Here is a 17,903-nt window from a genome sequence, read left to right as displayed (position 1 = left end):
GCTCAGAATATTTGTTTATGTAAGCCTCACAATGGACCTATTTTTTTTTCCCATTTTATCGATGAAGAAATGTTGGTTTGCAAGGGTAAGTATAAATAATAGGCAAGAGATTTCAACCTGGGCAGACTGTGACCCAGAGCCCCCGGTTTTAACCACTCCCTTGTATGGCTTCAATCGAATATAAGCAAGTACTAAGTGATGTAGTACTGATGAAAAGGTCAGTCTGGAAGGGAGAAAGCTGGCATTGGCTTCTCTTAGCGTCAGTGGTGCAGACATGGGTGAGGCAAGAGCTCCAACCCCACGATGCAGTGTATTAGCATCGAAGCCTCCAGCAGGGAGGGGAGGTCAGGGTGTGGTCAGAGTGGAGAATTCAGACCCAGGCCAGGCTGGTATCTTCTCAAGGACTGAGAGAGCAGAAGAGGCTCAAGATGGGAAACTGAGGCCCGTAGGAGAGTGGAGCAGCAAGAACCACATGCTGAATGGAAACTCAGCAGAGGGGTGACTTGGAGTGGCTGGCTCTAATTCACAGTCGGGGGCCTCTGTGCAGGGGAGGAGCTGCCTGCCCTGGTCGTGGAGTCCCGCTCACCCAGGCCAGTTTTGGGTTGCCGCACTCAGAAGGTTCAGTGGCCAAGAGTGATGCCTTTATGGAGTGGCCTTGGCAGCCCCACCTGGGGCCGTGCCAGCCTCACCGCAGAGTCTCTGGGCCAGAGAAGTGAGCCTTGATCTCTCAGCACAGGACCTTCACAAGGGCCATCTCAGCTGCCATTCCGACTCTTGGTCCTTCCTGGGACCAGCTGGAGGTTCATCCCAAGTCTCCTGGGGGCTGTACTGGGGACCCCATGAAGGAGCGTTCGCCTGGGGCTGAGCAGAGCAGATGGAGGACCATGTTGTTCCATCTAGTGCTCTAATTTTTCTTTGGTGGCATTGTATTTTCTTTCCATATCTCACCTCCTTTTACACTTTTCTCATCTCCGCTGCCAGTCACTGCTCTTTTCAACTTAAACATTTCATGAATACATTACTTCCATCCTTCTCAGTCATTAATAAAGATGTTAAATAATTCTGAACCAAATACTCACCCCTGTAGGGCCCTACAGGACACTTTCCTTTAATTAGTTGTGCTACCTTTCATCTCTCTAATGTCCTTTGGTTTCAGATTTCCAGCTGGTTTTGAATCCATGTGACTTTTTATCCAGTCCTGTTTGAACTAATTTCACCAGTGAAACTCTGAGAGGCGTTTTACAGAGTGTTGATTCAGGACCAGGCCTACGGAGAGCTTTGCTGTATTCAGATTTTTTTAAAAAAACAGATTAATAAAGTCCAATTTGGTCTTAATAAACTGAGCCTTCCTAATGCACCTCTTTTCAATATTCTTTTCAATCATAGCCAGTATTTCCTCCATTAATGTCATGGTAATTTGAATTGTGTTGACGTCAGACTTTACAAAAAAAAAAAAAGTGCTCTTACTGTCAGAAGTAATCCTCTTAGACCTTTTCAGGGAGATAATTCTTAGCGGCTGTGCTGTTTCCAATATCTTATAATGAGTTTGTTTTAAAAAAAATAAAAATAATTGGACATTCTATAATCACTGAATTAACCAGTTTCTAATGTGTTTTCACATATAACATAAGGAGTGGTCTAAACTCATGAACAACCAGAGTTCATAGTATCTGATTGAATCATCTAAAATTGGACAGCCATTTAGAAAGAACTCTTATGTCTTTAAAATGTAGCTGACAGAAATAGACTATTCTGAGGCTAATTGCTGGACAACACAGGTTGTGAAGGTTGCTGTCAAAGGTATTTTGATTTGACACACGCAAATCCTTGGACCTAAGAGGAGGGCAGGATCTCACTGTTGAGGCCTTTAAGAAAGCGTCTTTGTGTATCAAACTAGAGTATGTTTTTAAATTAACCCCTTCTGTGTGTCAGCTTCGGGGCCCACTGCTTCATACCGGGCTGTGAAGTTAACTCTTGATTAAAATATAAAATAGATCTAAAAGAAGTGTGTGAAACATTTGTCGGAAGATCATTCTTTGCTTTCTGTCTGTATAGGATTTTTAAAAACCTTTATTAGTAAAAATAGAAGATGTTCTATTTCTAAGAATTGTTGCAGCCATACAGCATTGCCGTATAGTTACTCTATCTTTTTCTTTTTTCCCTTGGATACCTGCACAGTTTATTTGATGAGGTCTTCTTGGTGGCTCTTTAACTCACTTATTAACATTAAGAGAGGTTCTCCAAGCAAACAAAGGACAACTAATCTGACCCTCTTTGCAAATAGACTAGAAGCATCTGCTTTCAAGAGATAGACCAGGGCTGGATTTCATCCTAGACAGCCAGTGGAAACTTCTCTAAACAATAAGGTTTAAACATAAAATCCTTTTGAAGTAGCAGGGCCATCTCTGCTCAGGGAGAAATAAAAAATTAATAAGGCGTCATGGTGGGTCTTCTGATGGTGTTTACAGAACCATTTAAGGGGCAAAGTATAACCCCCTGGAAGTATTTTTTACATGAGTTATAAGGCTCTTTTTATCCTCTCCTGAGAGTAGAGAAGTAGCATTGACTTGGGGTGTTCGAACATCTTGCTTGAGCCGATATCACAGTGTAAACACAAGAATCCGAAGGGCTGTCCAGAAAGAAATGTAGGGCTCATGCTGACTTGGATGTGTCTGTGAGTCTTCTTTGGGATTTGCATAAAACAAAAACAAAACGCAGTGTCTCTTGCCTCCTTAAGAAGACAGTGGACTTGAACTGTGCAAGGGTTGGCACATTTTTTTTTCTACAAAGAGCCAGACGGTGAATGCTTTAGGCTTTGGGAGCCCCACGCTCTCGGCCACAACTATTCTGCCCCTGTAGTGCGAAAGCAGCCGCAGGCAGTACGTAAATGAACAGGTGTGGCTGTGTTCCAGAAAACCTTTCTTTGTGGACACTAACATCGGAATTCATGTATTCTCACATGTCATGGAACATTATTACTTTTTTGACATTTTTTTCATGGGCCACACAAAGGCAGACAATGAACTGGATTTGGCTTGCTACAGGCAAACCCAGTAGTTTGCCGACTTCTGATCTGGTGCACACGTAGATCATGTGTCCCCCACAACACCTACTTATTCTAGGGACCCTGTACGTGCTCAATAAATACTTGTTCACTTAGCTGTCACCATGTCAGAGCGAAGAGTAAGCCTTTTGCTATATAGCACACACTTGACATTTGCAAGGGATTTATCTTGAAGTCTTTGCTAATCCCCCCATTCCAAGCACCACTCTTACAGATAATTTCCCCCATAAAAGGCAGTCAAGTATAACAGAATAATTAAAGTGACCCTTTCAGACCCTTCATGATTCTATAAATATGGGGCTAAAGTCCTCTACTAAGTGATTAAAATAAATTCTGCCACTGAAATCAATTCTCTGTCACATTACATCATTACTGTGATGACATTAACGATGAATTTACCTCAATCTACAAAACCAATCCATAGTGATAATGAGCGATGGTGACCGCTCTACCATATAGCCCCTGTGTTTGCCGAGGAGCAGAATAAAACCTCCCTCTCAGCAGAATGGGCAGCCCAAACAGCCCGGCAAGTCCATCGTGATGAGCCTTACACATATAAAGGAGCAGAGAATATTAGGCTGCTTTAAGAAGCAGGTGGTAGACAGGCATTGGGCAGGACTGATTCTCTCCCAGTGCCATAAGTGGCTTCCTCCTAGATTTTATCCTCCATGGGGATACATTTGGCATCTGTGGCTTAGCCAGATTTCACATGATTATGTGTCTCTGGACCTGGGGGTTGTTTTCAGATGTCAAGAGTGTGAGTATGAAATGCTCTCGTGCTAAAGATCTGCTGTATTTTATATTGGCCAGAGTCCAAATTTTCTGTCCTGTTTTAGTCATCATATTGTAGAAGAATACAGACGTGCTGGGGGTGGTCTACACAGAGAACAACAGAATGATCAAAATGAGAGACGGTAATATCTGTAGAAGAAAAGGGAAAGAAATCAGGATTGTCTTGTCTTTAAAAGGGAAAGTGATTCCTGCCATCAAACAAAGCCCCCCCACCCCCATCTTTTTAAGGAGAATTTGAGTAGGCCTTGCAAATAAAGAAGTGAAGTGCAAAGGCCTACATGATATGGGGCCTCAGGGAGCGGGTTGTCGCAAGGGAAATTTTCTCAATAAAGAAAGGCCTGATAAAGTTTCTAATGGGTGCTATGGAGAAGCAACTGTTGACCACAGTGGTTTGGCATCTAGCTCCTTGGCATTAGGTGACTGAACAGGTTGATTTCTGGAGGCTTCCCCTGCAGTATACCCCTTGATTCAAATAGCCTAACTGAAAAAAAAAAAAAAAAAAAAAAACCAAACCAAAACAAAAAAACCCAAAACAGAAAATAGACACTGCTTTCTTGGGAATTAAATTTACCCAGAATGACATTTCTTCCAGCTTAATGATGACTCTTGTTGGCCTATCATCAGTGGACTCCTTGTCTTTTTCTTCATTTTGTTATATTCTGAGCCTCCAGAGGCTGTAAGGCAGTGAGCATTTCTGAGACGCCAGTGAGATCTCACTCTTCAGACAGAATGTCAGACTCTTCAACTGTATTTTCAACTGTCTTGTGAGACAAAGACTAATTGGTTTGACCTCATGCTGTCGCATGTTGAGAGACATGAATCTTCAGCACTCTTCCTTGAATTCATTGATTTCATTAAACACTGTCTGCTTGTGTTTGCAAAATGTCGTAATTTCCCAGTGATTTCTTCCGACTGCAGCGCGTAAACAGATTTTTTGGAACAATGCCATTTCTTAGCTTTGATCTTGTGTGTTAATCTTTATTTCCAACAGGTCTTCTACATTAAATCCATCGAACCACAGAAGATATCGACTTTAGGGAAAAGTAACGTGATCGTCACAGGAGCAAACTTTACTCAAGCATCCAACATTACAATGATCCTGAAAGGAACCAGTACTTGTGATAAGGATGTGTGAGTTGAAATAATAGTAATTTATCCTTGATAATATAGTAAAAAGCTATAGCCCAGGCCAAAAGAATATCATTGTGATTATAATCTTTTCAAAGGATTTCCATGTGCCAAAGTAGGCGGTTCATCCCCTACATATTAGATATAACATAATTTTAATAAGTAGAATAATTTAAACACCACGTTGGAAGTTAATTGTGAGAAATCTTTCCCCTCTAAGCCCGCAAAGCCTCAGGACCTGCTAATTTCAGGATGTTGCCTCTTTGAAGTCTTGATTCATTTCCATTAACAAAATCAAGTATTTTGAGTAACAGACATCATCTTGAAGCTGATCCACTTAGAAAAATAGTTGCATACTTAGGAATTTGATGGAAAAATATGACAGCTCTTCCAATGTATTACCCAAAGTTGTTTTCATTCTTTGTACCCTTCTCTTTATTGGATTGGTTTCAGGCTCAACTAATAACTAAATGGAACATATATTAGTAGTTTAAAAAAAAAAAAAGACCAAACACCCCAACACAGATATCTAGTCAGTGTACATTTGACCATCCTTATTTCTCTGACTTCTTTTCCCCTAACTTACCCTCTAGTGAAACTTGGAGAAAGAACAAAAATTTTCCATATGTCCCTGAAATCCTTGTGCACATGTTACCCCCAAAAGAGATGTAATAATAATAACACAACAGATCATCTGAGTTTTCTGCTTGTTAGCTTTTATAAGTTTGGGTTGATTTGAAGGTAGAAGACATTGCAGTTTCTATGAAGTATAATAGTGGGCTTGTTCTCATCATGGGAATGCATCGAAGACAATCTGCTGAAGCGTGCTGTTTTGGTTTTTAACTACTAAAACAGATTTGTACAGCATTTTAATCTGCCACACTTATTTACTGAATTTACTGTTTTAATTCATTTGCTGCATGTAACTGCCATCCTCTTCCCCTCCTAACAGTAAATTTAGGATGTCTGTCATCTTGATGGAGAAAGCTGTTCATTGGTAGCTCACCAATGAACACTCTGTTTTGCTATTTACCAGAATTATCAAACGCACATTAGCGGCTGTATCCGTGCAGCGTAGGCATTTTGGTGCCGTTGATCCTGGCTAAATACCTTCTGTGAAAATCTTTCATTTTGTGTCGAAATCTGTGAAGTTAGACACCTGTGTGTTCACTGAAAGACAATCACCTTCCCTGGCAAATAAGTCGGTTTTCAGAGCATTACCCTATTTTTGACTCTTTATGCTCTCATTTCAATTCCGAATGTGTCTTGAGATACTGCAGTTATTAAATTAAATGATTCAGAGACCTTTCTGCATGTAGCATTTCAGTAACCACATCAGAGTGGTGAACCCAAGTTCACAAGCAGTAAACATAATACCCAGTTAATCCTATATCTGAGTTCATGCCATAATCCCACACTCCTTTAATATGGTATTTTTCAAATACCTAATTATTCTGAAGGGGAAAATACAAGAATAATAGTGGAATGACCCACATTTCCACCTCTCTCCCTCCAAAATTAATAAACAAGTTTGAATTTTAATGATTAGCCATTTTATGATGATAAAGCTCCATTCCTGGAGCTTTGCTCTGATTATAAAGCTTAGGATGTAAATCTGACATAGTGTAAATGCACACTGACTCAGATGCTTTTTGAATCTGCCTTATGTTAGGATCTGTTATTACTCCTTAAAGGAGATGTGCATTAACGTTAATAATCATGCACATCCCCTTTAAGTAGTAACAGTAGATTCACGTGTAGCATAATTATGCTGAGAATTATTCAGCACAACCCAGTCTTAGTGATCTTTTGCTTTAGAGGGTGATTGTAGACATGATGTACTGAGGGAAATGCAGGTGACAGAGGGAATGTTGGAGAAGGCTTTGCTTTGACTCCTGAGGGGCATCGAGAGCATGCCTTGTGGATGTCGGGAGCCCCCAGGGTAGTCCAAACTAATTTCCTTTCTGGACCTCCTTGGGAGACAGCTTGACTCTGATGCTGATTGACCTTGAGACCCCTGGGCTCTGTGCGTGATGTTGGTCATGGGCACTCAGTTCTTGGAATGATAGGATCCCCATCTCTTCCTGGAGTGGGGTTCTACCCATCTGGAACTTCTTACGCTTACCTGGAACTTCTTTTTACTTAAGCTTTTCATTGTGGAAATTTCCAAGCATACTCAAGAGACAAGAGTGCAGTGAACCTCTCTGTACCACTCTTCTGGCTTCCAGACTTACCAGCGTCTTGCCAATCTGGATTCATTTTTGGAGGGGAGGGAAGCATGGTGGCTGGAGGTTTTAAAAGCACCTCCCAGACATCATATCCCTGGACACATGCCTGCTTCAGCGTGTGTCTCTAACAGATAAAGACAGTGCCATTCTCAGACTCAGCACCATTAACAGGAAACCCTTCGTATAATGTGCTACGCTGTCCATGTTTCACTGATAGGACTTCTTAAGGGAAATGGTTACATCTCCTTTTCCCGCTTCTAAGGGAAATTTGCAAATAAAAACTCACAAATGCAGAAAGAAAGACGAACCCTGCCCCAGAGGATCCCCACAGTGGTAAGTGGCCCCTGATGAACCCATACTTACCTATGGCTGTTCTGATAGTTTGTGAACTGTTACAGTTCAAGTAAGATTCATATGCCGTCACGTCTGGTAAGCAGCTGTGCTACATGTCTGTGTCATTTAAGAGTTGTTTTTCTGCCCCTTTCTAGGATACAGGTTAGCCATGTGCTAAATGACACCCATATGAAATTCTCTCTGCCATCAAGCCGAAAAGAAATGAAGGATGTGTGTATCCAGTTCGATGGCGGGAGCTGTACATTTGTGGGACCCTTGTCGTATATCGCTCTGCCTCACTGTTCCCTCATATATCCTGCCACCACCTGGATCAGGTGCTTTCTAGATTCCTATGTTCCCTCATTGTGTTAAAAAGGGTCATATGCACAGAGATCATGGGTTTTACACAAATAAGTATAGAAATAGTTCTATCTAAATTCCTCCCACAGAATTCCCCTTAGGATTTATTCCTAGAAACCAAACATCTACCTAACCAGTAGGTTACCTCCTATTGTCACCGTGAATGCTGGGAGCTGTGGCTGCCGGGAAACTCACAGCTAAATGTTTGCTCACACTCTGGTTGTCTTCAGGTTGTATGATCTTTCGCCTTTTAAAATGGTCATTGAATTGCAGTATCTGCTCTTAGCCTGCGTTTCTGATACAAACATACTACATCTCACTCCTGCCCATGACTCTTATATCTTTCATTTTATAATCTTTTGAGTCCACTGTTCTGAAGAATTTGAGGAAATATTAGGAGCTAGCTAAGTGAAAAGAAATGTCTACATTTCAAAGATACTCCCTAAGAGAGAGATTGACATTCCAAAATAAACTCTTCCAGATGACTCCTCTATATTAAAAATAAATAAATAAAAATAAAAACAGTCCTCTGCCTAGTTGAACTTTAAATTCACATTCAGATTTGGAATATAACTCTGAAGGTAGTTTCATAATAAGATACTTCACTAACACAGCATGAAGCTAATTTTCAAAGTACTGTCGAGATGAAACTCCAGATGAACCTTTGTTGTTGTTTTAAGAAAGAAAAGCCACAAGAGAAAAATACTTCTAGTACAGTAGTCTTACTTAAGAGTAAGTCAGAAGTGGATGTCAGGGTTGGTTTCTTCTGAGGCCTGTTTTCTTGGCCTGTGGATACATGATCACCTCCTTGTATCTTCACATGGTCTTCCCTCTGTGACTGTCTGTGTCCTAATCTCTTTTTGTAAGGTCACTAGTCAGATTATTGGATTAGGGCCCACCCCAGTGATCTCATTTCATCTTAATTACCTCTTGAAAGAACCTCTCTCCAATTACAGCCCCCTTCCAAGGGACTAGGGAGTTTGGACTTCAACAGTTGTGCCCCTGACAGTGGCATTGAGAAAAATGGAAATTTCTAAACCAAGCCTCTAGCATCGCACTCCCTGCTCTGGGTCTAAATCTCTCCTATCAGTAAACTCGAGCATTGATGTGACACTCCCCACAGGCCTTGTGTGTTATATCTGTTAGCTCAGTTCATCCTCAGCAAAGGAATAGTCCCTTTAGCAGATGAGGAAACCGAGCAGAGAGCATTCAAACAGCTTGCCTGGGCTCCCAGCAGTCTGGGTCCAGGGCGCTGTGCTCTAAACCACCAGAGTTCTGCTTTGCCATCACATCAGAGGCTCCTTTATTATTTCTTTGACTGAAGTGTAGTCAACATACAGCATTACATTAGCTTCAGATGCACAACATTGTGATTCTGTTAAGCTTCCTAATGTCCAGCCACCTGTGATGATATTCCGTGCCTGTGTCTCTGAGTTACGCCTGGGCAAGAATGTGGCTNAGACGTGGTGGTGATGTTCCCACTGGGGAAGCTGTGCCCGGCGGGAGTCCCGGAAAGCCTGTCACATACTTCCGCTCCTGCCATTGTCTGATTTGGGAGCCATTGTCTGCTGTGGTCCCTTTCCTTCTGACCTCGCCTCCTCTGACCTTGCATTTCCCCACACCGGCTCTTGTCCAGTTCTTACACGGACATACGTCCCGCACAGGCCTCGTCACACAGAATGATGGATTTTAGATCTACGTGGGGGCCTCGGAGTGTACTTCTAGTTTACTTCTCAGNTGAGTTACGCCTGGGCAAGAATGTGGCTCTGCACTCTGGCCAACGACAGGCACACTTGGCTCCATTTTCTAGTAATGACGACAGGCTGGCATGAGGCCAGCTCAACCCTTCCCCCTTGTGACTGGAAGGTTCAGGGCTTAATGTCTTCCTTCTGCCCTACATAGATTGGCCTGCCCATGCCCACCTCCTGGCCTTGTCAGTCTGGGCCTGGCTGGCGAACAGTGCTGACGTTCCCCGGCTCCTGTCCCCTGGAATGACCTACATGAATGGCAGTGTGAGGGCAGCCAGAGCTGTGGACAGCTGTTTATTTCACAACTAATGACCACTTTGCTTATATGCGATTATGTGCTGAGAATATGTGAAATCATTTGGCTTGGTTTTGGAGAGACGGAACATAGCTGTTATTTATATGGTCTGCCAAATGGGAATTGATAGGTTTGATGTCATTTATAATTTTACCTTGTCCGAAATGTTCCCTATCTCCCTAAATTAAGTATAATCGGTAGGTTGGAAGTTTGATTTTGAAAATTGTTAGATTGAAGGATCTTAATATAGATTAAACAGCAATCAAAACAAAATTCTGTTCAGTGAAACCTTTTCAAGGTACAGCCGATGATCTGGTTGTATGTGGCAACATAATAAGACTCAAAATTCTAAACAATTTGGGCGTTTTCCTAGAATTAGAACAAGATCTGACCTGAATTTTTATATTTAGGTGTCTTTAACATTATGCATTTGTGGTCAGTATCATTAAAAGACGTCTATAATTGTCCTGCATTTGAAATTAAAATGTGTTGCTTGGCTCCAAACATAACCGAGTTTAATAATAAGTGTGAATAAAATGATAGCTTCATTCACAAACACCAAATGCCTGTATGTTTACTATGAAACTCTTCTTGTTGCTTTTTCCTTTGCAGTGGTGGTCAAAACATAACCATCCTGGGCAGAAATTTTGATGTAATTGACAACTTAATCATTTCACACGAGTTAAAAGGAAACATAAATGTAAGTCTTGAGCTACCTTGTAATAATAGTGATTTTCAAGGATGATTTTGTTTTCATCACACTAACATCTATTGGGGAGTACCTTTTATTTCTGCGCCTTTGTGACAGTACAAGCTTTTACCTGTTGGAGGGTGTACACCAGCTGGGCCATAATGGAAATAATACCCTCTCCTGGTGGTTGAGGGTTTCCAACTGGGACACAGAGGAGAGAGGGATGAGGTTGGTATGACGGGGCCTTCACTTCCTCCACGTGGGGCTTTTGTGGAGGCACTTGAACGAGACCATGCATGTGACTGTGTGTGAACGTGCCTTGTGAGAGGGGAAGAGGAGCTATCTAGAAGAACAGCATTTTTGTGCAGACGTGGTGGTGATGTTCCCACTGGGGAAGCTGTGCCCGGCGGGAGTCCCGGAAAGCCTGTCACATACTTCCGCTCCTGCCATTGTCTGATTTGGGAGCCATTGTCTGCTGTGGTCCCTTTCCTTCTGACCTCGCCTCCTCTGACCTTGCATTTCCCCACACCGGCTCTTGTCCAGTTCTTACACGGACATACGTCCCGCATAGGCCTCGTCACACAGAATGATGGATTTTAGATCTAGGTGGGGGCCTCGGAGTGTACTTCTAGTTTACTTCTCAGATGCATGCCCTCCCCGCTCTCTCTTCCCCTTTCTCTCCTTCCTTAATGAGACATGTGAAGGTAGCAGACCGCCTGCCCAGGGCCACAGACCTGGCCCTGCTTGGGCCCAGGTACAGAGGACCTTCCCGAGTGCTCCTTAGGTCCCTGTCACACACGCAGTCACGTCCTGACATACCCAGAGCCAGTGCCGGGCCTTGCCTCATATCTGATTCCGGGCCACATCTCCACGATGTGGACACACACCATTTTTTGTTTCATAGTATTGCCAGAAATGCGAACGGCAGATCCAGGGCTGGAGTTTGGAGAGGGGTTTGAGGGAAAGGAGGTTTCGTTTGTGCAAGTCTCAGCCCTTTGCATCGGATTTTCCCACCTGTGGCTTCATCCTCCCCTCTCTTTTCAACTGTAATATTAGAAAGTAAATACAAAACAGGAAAACTTGTCACCTAGCAAAATTTTTTTTCACAAGTTTTATTGCCCCCTTTTTTTAAGATTTTATTTTTAAGTCATCTCTACACCTTACATGGGGTCAAACTCACAACCCTGAGATCAAGAGTTGCATAATTCGTGGACTGAGCCAGCCAGGCAGCCCTTATTGCTCTTCCTTATTTTTAAAAAATGTTTACGTATTTATTTTGAGAGAGAGAGAGAGTGCAAGCTGGGGGAGGGGTGGAAAGAGAGGGAGACAGAGAATCCCAAGCAGGCTCTGCACTGTCAGCACAGATCCTGACACGGGGCTTGAACCCATGACCTGAGAGATCATGACCTGAGCCAAAATCAAGAGTCAGACGCTCAACTGACTGAACCACCCAGGCGCCCCAAATTATTGCCCTTCTTTAAAAACTTGATCAATCTCTTTTCCAGCGACTTTCTCGGCCCGTCTCTCTGCACACCTAAAAATGACAGTATTTATGTTTTTTATAAATAAACCTGTGAAGCGGGCCACACTCTCTGCGTTGTTTCCAGTCTTCATGCTCTGCATTTTCACGGGGGCCACGTTGTTCCTTTTGCTTTTGTTTTCTCCTACTACTTGTTAGACCTGCAGAGCCTTTTCTTCCTTGTGGCCAGTGATTTCTGCTAAGTGCCGCGGAAGGTTCTTCCACCTGAAGGGATGCAGCCAGTGTATATACAGCCTCGCTGGAGGACAGTCCCCTCCCTGCCTGCATTGCCCAAGCTGCCTTGAGGGCTTGTGGGGCACACCGGCCCTTTGGTGCAAAGTCTTCCTCTTTCTCTAGCCTACTTCTTCCTGTGCACCCTTTTTTCCATTGCATAACCTCCTGGCTGCTTTTGTTATCACTAATAATGCCCACAGTGACAGAAGCTAGCATTCGTTGAGTGCCTACTGTGTGCCAGGCACTATTCTAAGCATGTTTGCATGTGTAATCTCCTTTAATTTAGCCCCCATTTAGTTTAACAGGCCCTCATCTCATTTAATTGGATTTTGGCTTCATTCAGCCCGGTGAGGGGGAGGTGGTATCACTGTCCCCATTTTGTAGATGAGAAATTGGAAGCACCAACAAATTCAGTTGTCCGGGTCACCTCACTCCTCCCAGAGCTAGGACTCAGTGATAAAGTTGTTAAAGCGCTCTTTTCTCCTCCATCAGGTCTCCGAAAATTGTAGGGCGACTTCCTGCTGGTTTTTAGCCCCCAGCTTCAAGGGTTCAAAACCACGGGCCAACGTCACCGTGAAGTTGAGAGTCCAGGAGACCTACCTGGACTGTGGAAGCTTGCAGTATCTTGAGGACCCCAGGTTCACAGGGTGTCGGGTTGAACCCGAGGGAGACACAGAATTGGAAGTGAAAATTCAAGTATGTTTCTCACTTATCTTGGTCGGGATGAGCCCTCCCCCTCACAACTGGCAAGGTGTGCTCGTGCTGTGGGTTCCCTGGTGCGCCCTAATTTCTCCATCTCCTCTGTGTTCTTCACAGAAAGAAAATGATGACTTCAACATCTCCAAGACAGACATTGAAATCACCCTCTTCCATGGGGAAAATAAGCAATTAAATTGCAGTTTTGAAAATATTACTAGAAATCAAGATCTCACCATCATCCTTTGCAAAATTAAAGGCATCACGAACTCAAACAGCATTGACACCTCTTCCAAGAAAGTCCGTGTGAGTCACCTGCCAGCCCTACCTGTTGGTTTTACCTCATTTGGGGCAGTTCCTCGGCTAAACAGAAGCCCGAGTGGAATGTGTCGTGGATCTTTAGATCTTCACTTTAAATAGCAGATAAACAAAGCTTGTACTGCAAGCGCAAGCATAATTCCTACAAAATAGCTGGCAGAAACCATCCATGTGCCTATTCGAATGTCAAAGCATTGAACACACCATTGTCTACAATACTAATGAGTCTTGATAGCTTTTGTTCTAGCCATACATTTGGACTGTAGCATCTGCAGGCAGAATCTCTAGACCACTGACGAATGAGCTGTCATTCTTTCCCCAAATGTGGAGGTGACATGTCTTAGCAGATTCCGAGCACACTCAGAGCAGCATTAGATGCTGATGAAGATCAGATAATCTATGCGCCGTGGGCCGCCGCCTCACCACAAAGGCATACTTGCTGCAATTCATCTCTCCCTGACATGTTTGAGGGTCCCATCGCAGTTATATTTATGTCCCACAATAAAGATGTGAGACCCTTGGGAAAGGAAACATATTAGAAGCCTGTCTTTATGGTGTTCATCCCATATGAGGCTCTTCACAGTCTATACCAAAAAAAAATGCTTTACGATCTGTACTCATAAATATTGAATAAAGGTCAAGGAGAAAGAATATCAGACCAAAAAAAAAAAAATGTGTTCATGTTTTAGCTGCACCAGCTAATAGCCGTGTGGCCTTAGGTGGGTCATTTGGCTCTGCCGAGCTTCCCTTTGTCCATCTGTATGGTAAAGAGGGTAGTAATTATTATAAATCAAGAGCACCAACTGAACTCACAAGTGCTCCCACATGTCACATTGGTTGAGAGGAGCCATGCTAGAATCTTCGTTCATGAGATGGTTCCAGAGTGCCTATACTATGATGGTGACACAGCCGAGAAGAAAACAGACCCCAAAATTCTGCCTTTGTGGAGATTACCTAAAGAGTCATATAACTGAAGAAAGTAACTTAAAAATGTGTTAGGTGGTAGTGATCGTCATGGAGAAAACTGAAGCAGCAGGCAATGCTGCAAGTTTTACAATGGTGGGCAGAGAAGGTCTCTCTGGAAAGATGACAGTTGAGTAAGGACCTCAAGGAGGAGAGAGAATGAGCCATGGGTTCTCTGGGGTGTAGAGGATTCTAGATAGACAGAACTGCAGGTTGCAAAGGTCTTGAGTCTGGAGTCTGCCTGGTACATTTGAGGAGCAACAAGGAGGCCAGTGTGGCTAGAGCAGATTGAGCAAGGAAGAATCTTCTACGAAGCTGGAGAGTTAATGGAGGGAGCAGGAAGGGAGAGGTAACAGATGATCAGGACCTTGTGGGCCATTGCGAGGGCTTGGCCTTGAGCTCTAGGAAGCCACTGGAGTGTTTTGAGCAGGACTGTGATGAGCCTACTTAAATAATAAAGTGCATTTTTAGTCTTCGTGACAACCTTATGAAGAGACACAAACCCACATCCCATTTTAGAGATGAGTAAGGTAAGGATGGGATGGTTAAGTTAAACCCCTATGGCAAAGAGGACTAAATTCTAAAATCTCCAGTTATAGTCTGGTGTACCTCAACTGACATATCTAGAAACTGAGGCACAGTGAATGTTCTCAAAGTGCCCAATGTCACATAGCTAATCTGCCCGCGGTGGGACTTGAATTCATATATCCTACCTCACCTCTTTTTGCATCTTGGGGGAAATGATTTGGATGAAAAACTATGTATGTAAATATGTATATAAATATGGCACCCAACTCAATGGAGTCTAATGACACTCTGTCTTCTTAGGTCAAACTGGGAAACTTAGAACTCTATGTCGAGCAGGAAACAGTTCCTACCACTTGGTATTTCCTGATTGTGCTTCCCGTCTTGCTCGTGATTGTCATTTTTGGTAAGTGCCCTGTTTAATTTTGTCAGAGAAATTATTCCCTGGGGCATCTCGTCAGGTGGCAGACTCTCAGCTTTCAGGGGCTGTTGGCTTCAATTAAGTATTAATGGATGAAAACCCAAATCACAACTTTGGGAAAGGAATAATAGTACATGTTGAGGGCTTTCCAAACATTTTTTAGGCTGCCTTATTAACACAAAGCTGGGTTACAAAGATGGTATCTTGGTGCTTGAGAAATATAGTCCACTTCACTTCCCCAATACTGTGAACTGTGATGACGAATGTCCCATTTACGTATCCCTTCAGAAATCCTCTGGCAGTTTGGACTTTCAGGATCTAGTCATCTCTTCCTGCCTTCTCATCTCATCAAACACCATCCCCTGCTCCCTCCCCAGCTCGGCCTTTCCTGGCACAGCTATGTGTTAGAAGTGTGATCTATACTGGGGCGCCTGGGTAGCTCAGTCAGTTAAGTGTCTGACTCTCGATTTTGGCTCAGGTCATGATCTCATGGTTTGTGAGTTCGAGCCCCACATCAGGCTCTACGCTGACAGTACACAGCCTGCTTGGTATTCTTTCTCCCTCTCTCTCTCCTCCTCCCTGACTTGCTCTCTATATCTCTGTGAAAATAAATGAAAACAAACTTAAATTTAGAAGTATGATCTGTGCCATCTATTAAAATGTCCCAAGGCTCATCCAAGCACAGAGCTCCGTGATGGTTGAATCTGGCTCGCCAATCTGGCTCACCGATCTGTTTGGTTTGGNCAGGTCATGATCTCATGGTTTGTGAGTTCGAGCCCCACATCAGGCTCTACGCTGACAGTACACAGCCTGCTTGGTATTCTTTCTCCCTCTCTCTCTCCTCCTCCCTGACTTGCTCTCTATATCTCTGTGAAAATAAATGAAAACAAACTTAAATTTAGAAGTATGATCTGTGCCATCTATTAAAATGTCCCAAGGCTCATCCAAGCACAGAGCTCCGTGATGGTTGAATCTGGCTCACCGATCTGTTTGGTTTGGCCCACACAGCATTGTTTTTGAACTGTAAAGTAGCTGACATTTTTAAATTAGGTGAGTCACCTGTGTTGTACACCTGAAACCAATGTACTTGTATGTCAGCTATCCTTCAACTTAAAAAAATTAAGTGATTCACAATTTTAAGAAATCTCTTGAGAATTTGAAAGATCTGGATCGTTGGACCTCCACTTGTCCATAGCTCCAGTTACCGGAGCTGGGTAGCCGCTACACCTTGAGAGAGGGCACGTAGTCCCTGGGGTTTTGCCACAGTCTCTACCACTCCGTGTTGTCACCACTTGGGCCACGTGACTCATCTGTGTACCTGGTCCCTGTAGTTATATAATGTGTGACCTGGTTCTGAGCTGCTTTTCGTCTAAAGTCTGCGTCCTCTTGTCCGTCTTAGAAACAGAACTCCCCTCCACCAACTAAGAGAGAGTGTCTCACTCCTTGATTTAACACACGCATTGCCTTTCTAACGCCTTCTGGTAATAGTTGCTGATGTTTCCTTCCATGCGCTCCTTCATTCCTTCATCCATCCCTTCATCCATTTACCTTGTGTTACTGGACCTGGAGCTGAAGAGAATGAGTTCAGTCTCTGGAGCTGGAGAGAATGAATTCAGGCCTGGCCCTTTCTCCTGGCTGGTTCTAAGTCCAGTGAGGGAAGGACTCCCATGTGTGATTAACTCACCCAATGGAATGAAGTCATTTCGCAGACACCCTGTTTTGCTCTGTTGATCATTTCAGGTATTTTCTTGTGCTTCTTCCCCAGTTGTCCATCCCTGTTATATCTCTGGGATCCAGAATTGGGCTTGATATTTTAGTAAGGTCCTGGCTGGTACCAGCTTCGAGTAAGAATACTTAGAAATTCTAAATACTGAGCTCTAGATTGAGAATCCGTCAGGGTTAAGCAGCGGTAGATATAACAATCTTACCATAAAGTCACATCCACTTGGTGACTTACTAGAAACTTCTGATCTCTTCCTGTGATATTGTGACTCGTCACTCCTCTCAGCTTGTTGTAGAGATTGTTTATGCTCTTCATAGTGAAGTGGGTTCCGTGTGACACATAGCTTTTTGCAAAGCCCTTTAAAACTCTCATCCCCTTCCACAGGGCGCCTGGGTGGCTTACTCAGTTAAGCGTCTGACTTCAGCTCAGGTCATGATCTCATGGTTTGTGAGTTCAAGCCCCACACTGGGCTCTATGCTAACAGCTCAGAGCCCGGAGCCTGCTTCGGATTCTGTGTCTCCTTCTCTCTCTGCCCCTCCCCCACTCACACTCTGTCTCTCACACAAAAATGAATAAATGTTAAAAAAAAATAATAAACCAAAAAAAAAACCTCTCAGCCTCTTCTTACCATGACACATGGGCACCATGTGTCACCAGAACGTGGGGTGTAAAGTGTACAAATATTTTAGCTCATCAGTCACATCGTTAGTGAAAACACGAAGCACACCTGGCCGAGGCTGGCCACCTACGAAACATCTCCACTGTGGCTTCCCCTCGAGGTGGCAGCCATGAAAATCCCACTGCTTGATGGATGGACGTGGCTGCCTCGCTCCCTTTGCCTGCCCTGAGCCAGCATTGGCCGAAG

The 17,903-nt window shown here is 43.5% G+C and overlaps 1 protein-coding gene across 1 annotated transcript in view; it reads left to right on the top strand.

Annotated features, from left to right (window-relative positions):
- The window catches only part of PLXNC1 (plexin C1), a 147,300-nt gene that overhangs the window by 80,036 nt on the left and 49,361 nt on the right, over window positions 1–17,903 (top strand). The window contains exons 11-16 of the mRNA XM_077772186.1: window positions 4,848–4,987; window positions 7,701–7,880; window positions 10,561–10,648; window positions 12,885–13,088; window positions 13,209–13,394; window positions 15,198–15,300. Of these exons, the coding sequence (XP_077628312.1) occupies window positions 4,848–4,987; window positions 7,701–7,880; window positions 10,561–10,648; window positions 12,885–13,088; window positions 13,209–13,394; window positions 15,198–15,300 (901 nt within the window). The remainder of the gene's footprint in view (window positions 1–4,847; window positions 4,988–7,700; window positions 7,881–10,560; window positions 10,649–12,884; window positions 13,089–13,208; window positions 13,395–15,197; window positions 15,301–17,903) is intronic.

The sequence above is a fragment of the Crocuta crocuta genome, unplaced genomic scaffold, assembly GCF_008692635.1.
Source record: "Crocuta crocuta isolate KB4526 unplaced genomic scaffold, BGI_CrCroc_1.0 scaffold216, whole genome shotgun sequence".
Classification (NCBI taxonomy): Eukaryota; Metazoa; Chordata; class Mammalia; order Carnivora; family Hyaenidae; genus Crocuta; species Crocuta crocuta.
This window is presented reverse-complemented; position numbering and strand designations above follow the sequence as displayed.